Raw genomic sequence first — 4,055 nt, 5'->3', positions numbered from 1 at the left:
TCCTTGTAAATCTTTTCTGAACCCTTTCAAGTTTCACAACATCTTTCCAATAGGAAGGAGACCAGAATTGCGCGCAATATTCCAACAGTGGCCAAACCAATGTCCTGTACAACCCCAACATGACCTCCCAACTCCTGTACTCAGTACTCTGACCAATAAAAGAAAGCATACCAAACGCCTTCTTCACTATCCTATCTACCTGCGACTCCACTTTCAAGGAGCTATGAACCTGCACTCCAAGGTCTCTTTGTTCAGCAACACTCTCTAGGACCTTACCACTAAGTGTATAAGTCCTGTTAAGCTTTGCTTTCCAAAAATGCAGCACCTCGCATTTATCTGAATTAAACTCCATCTGTCATTTCTCAGCCCATTGGCTTGCCATGACGAATGTTGGTGTCTACAAATGTGTCAATCATTGGTGGGCACTTTTTTTGCTAACTTATGCTTTTTTGAGTTAGTTTAAATACTGACGTGTCTAAGAAATTAACGTTTGTGTGTGTTGGGTGTTTAAATTTACTGGAAGAATAATAATTGATGATATAAAATTATTCTTACTTTGATGTTAAGTGTCCAAATACCCCCTATGATAAATCAAAACAGAAGACATTGTTACTATATAATTGCATCACCCAACAAAAGGAGCTGGTGAGAATGGGAAAGAAACCTCAAAATCAAAAGTAGCCCTCAGGCAAATCAAGAGGAGCCCTTGAGAAAGGATTATTATTTTTCTTGAAAATACCCATAATTAAGATTCAACTTCAGCTCAAGATGGAATTAAAAAGGGAAGGAGACAAAGAACAACAGGTAAGTATAATAACAGCTTGCTGAATATCTGTCATTGGGAAACTATTTGAGTCTGTTATAAAGGATGTACTGGCAGAGCATTTAGAAATATGTAAAGTATGATCAAACAGAGTTATAGTATGGTTTCATGAAGGAGAAATCATGTTTGACAAAATGCACGAGAATTTGTTAAAGAGGTAACAAGTAGGATAGATAAAGGGGAAGCAGTGGATGTAATATATTTGGATTTTCAGAAGGCATTTGATAAAAGTATCACTTGGATTGAAGGTACTTTTTTTAGCGTGGACTGACTAACTAATACAAGACATAGCTAGGATAAAGAGGGCACTGTCAGGTGGAAACCTGTAATTAATGAAGTGTCACAGCGATCAGCACTGGGCCCACAATTATTTATATATATATTGACTTGGATGAAGAATGTACAACAGTCAAGTTTTTGAATGATACGAAAGGATAGATGGGACACCAGGTGAAGACGACAGAGTCTGCAGACAGACAGGTTAAGCAAGTGAACAAAAACTTGGCAGATAGAATATAAAAAGTGGGTAAACGTGAGGTTATGCATTTTTCCAGGAAGAATAAAGGAGCTGAATAATTATTTAAATGGAGGAAGCTAGCACACAAATTCAGCAAAAATGGAAGGAAAACAGAATGTTGGTTTTTATTTTACAGGGAACAGAATAACAAAGTAGTGCGATTTTGCTAAAACTATACAATTACCAAATTCTTAAATGTCAATCTTTAAGACATGCATTGAATTCTGTGATCTAGCTGACCGAACACCAATTTGCTTGTGGCTCAGGGACTAATCCAAAATAAACTTGCTAGTTCTGCTTTTTTAAAAATAACCATCCTTTAAAATATATCCTGTGATTAACTTTATCAGTATGATAAACTGCAAGTTTTTGGTACTCCATTTTTGTTTTACAAATGGAACTGCCATTTAAAAACAGAAAACTTACTGGAGTATTAAGTCGAATGTCCAGACCATCACCAAGTTTATTGATGATGGCAGAGTAACCTGATGTGAAGAGAGTATGATCACCTGCAAACTGGGCAAAAAACTCATTGTGATCCCAGGAACGTGCAGACACCTACAACAAAAATCATGTCAGTTACATACAGAAAAATAAATATATTTGCATTTTTTCAACTGGATAACCTTTTACAGTTATACCAGAAAAATAAACAATACCTTAGATTAGTGGAGTGTGTTCCAAAGGAAGAACATTAGTCCAATAGTCACCATTCATGAGAACAGGTTTAAAGCACTGACAGAAACATTAACAAGTTAATAACAGTTGGAAATAAAGAACTGGAAGACAGCAAACCCCGGATTTGAGAAAATATGACAGTTGTGTTGCAAGCAAAAACGACCAAGTAAATATTCAATGAATAAAGACTAGAATAGTTAAGTTACAAACAAGCTTACTCCAAAGGTCTCAGGGTGACTAAAAGAAATATTTAAAGTCAAAAGCATAAAATGTTCATAATCCAGCAGAAAATCAGACAGGACATCGAGAATACAGAAAATTCAATGTGAGAAAAATATTTGCAATAAAGTTGAAAAAAAAAACTAATGTCCTGACAAAGAATCACAGGATTTGAAATGCTACCTCTACTTCTCTTTCTGCAGATGCTGCCAGAGTTTCTCCAGCGCTTCCTGTTTAATGTTTCAGAGTTCCAGCATCTGCAGTTCTTCGTTTCCATCATACAAAATACTAGATGGTAATACAAAAGGGAAGGCTACTTTTTGCATGTGGGATAAACTAAGGGCTAGAAAAAGGAGGAAATCTCAGGTACAGGACATGACTAAGCATTGAGTTAAGTGTTTTGTATTGCTTCCACAGAATAAGATAAATTACTGTTAGAATAGAGGAGTGGTTAGAGATTATTATTTACAACAAAGAGATAAAAACTGTGTCGATCAAACTGCTACTCAAAGTTATCAAGTCACCTAATACAAATGGGATGCATTATAGACTGCTAAGGGAACTAATATTGAATACAGCAGAAACTGGTCACAATCTTTCAATCTTCGTTTAGACTTGGGAGTGGTGCCAGAGTACTGGAGGAATAGGGGAAATAAACTTGGTAACCACAGGCCAGTGAAAAGAAAATTACTAGAGATCATTACCAAGAATAAAATTAATTTGAGAAGTATAGTGGAAAGCCAGCATTAACCTTTTCCTCAAAAAAGGCAAGTATCAATTAACAGACTTATCCAGAAATGAAAGCTTTGTATTAAAGTCACTTTAGCAAACTGGATACTTAATTGGGTGGGGGGGCATAGTTCATCACTGCTTGATCAGATGTTGGATAGGATTAGTACCTGTATTCGGAGAATAACACAGGCCCCTCACAAGCACTACCAGTTCACAGGCTGTAACTTTATATTTTTGCAGAAAAATGACCTGGAGTTCAGCTTCAAAAATAACATTTGAAGGTTTGGGAGAGAAAATGAGAAACTGCTTACTGTCTCAAGGGGGTCAGCAACTCCTGATTTAAAATAATTGACAAAAGAGCGAGAGGGAAAACAAAAATAAAATTTACATTGTTCCAGAATGTCCATTCATTTGTAAATAAAGTCCTTGTAATCCATGAGCTTACAGAAAACTACATGAGCATAACATTGATGGAAAATGTACTGAGGAGTAATCACACTTCGCCCTGACTGAAGCCCTGGGTACACACTTCACCACTTGCCTTGCCAAGTCTGTCACAGTCTAGATTAATGTGGTGCTGGAAAAGCACAGCAGTTCGGGCAGCATCTGAGGAGCAGTAAAATCGACATTTTGGGCAAATGGCCTTCATCAGGAATACAGGCAAAGAGCCTGAAGGGTGGAGAGATAAATGAGAGGAGGGTGGGGGTGGGGAGAAAGTAGGATAGAGTACAATAGGTGAATGGGAGTGGGAATGAAGGTGATAGGTCAGGGGAGGGTGGAGTGGATAGATGGAAAAGAAGATAGGCCCTCCAACGCATCTCATCCACATCCTGCACATCTGCCCTCAGACCCCACCTCTCCAACCGGAACAAGGACAGAATGCCCCTGATGCTCACCTTCCACCCTACCAACCTTCGCATAAACCAAATCATCCACTGACATTTCTGCCACCTCCAAACGGACCCCACCACCAGGGATATATTTCCCTGCCCACCCCTTTCTGCCTTCCGCAAAGACCGTTCCCTCCGTGACTACCTGGTCAGGTCCAAGCTCCCCTACAACCCACCCTCCCATCCTGGCACCTTC

General features: G+C 38.5%; 1 protein-coding gene across 6 annotated transcripts in view; it reads right to left on the bottom strand.

Moving 5' to 3' along the window:
- The window catches only part of LOC122564370 (lysine-specific histone demethylase 1B), a 107,614-nt gene that overhangs the window by 33,854 nt on the left and 69,705 nt on the right, over positions 1-4,055 (bottom strand). For all 6 annotated transcript variants that reach the window (XM_043719147.1, XM_043719148.1, XM_043719142.1 and 3 more), the window contains one exon: positions 1,767-1,898. In XM_043719147.1, the coding sequence (XP_043575082.1) occupies positions 1,767-1,898 (132 nt within the window). The remainder of the gene's footprint in view (positions 1-1,766; positions 1,899-4,055) is intronic.

This window comes from Chiloscyllium plagiosum, chromosome 29 (assembly GCF_004010195.1).
Source record: "Chiloscyllium plagiosum isolate BGI_BamShark_2017 chromosome 29, ASM401019v2, whole genome shotgun sequence".
In the NCBI taxonomy this organism is placed as follows: domain Eukaryota; kingdom Metazoa; phylum Chordata; class Chondrichthyes; order Orectolobiformes; family Hemiscylliidae; genus Chiloscyllium; species Chiloscyllium plagiosum.
Note: the sequence above shows the minus strand (reverse complement) of the source record. Positions and strands in the feature narration are given on the sequence as shown.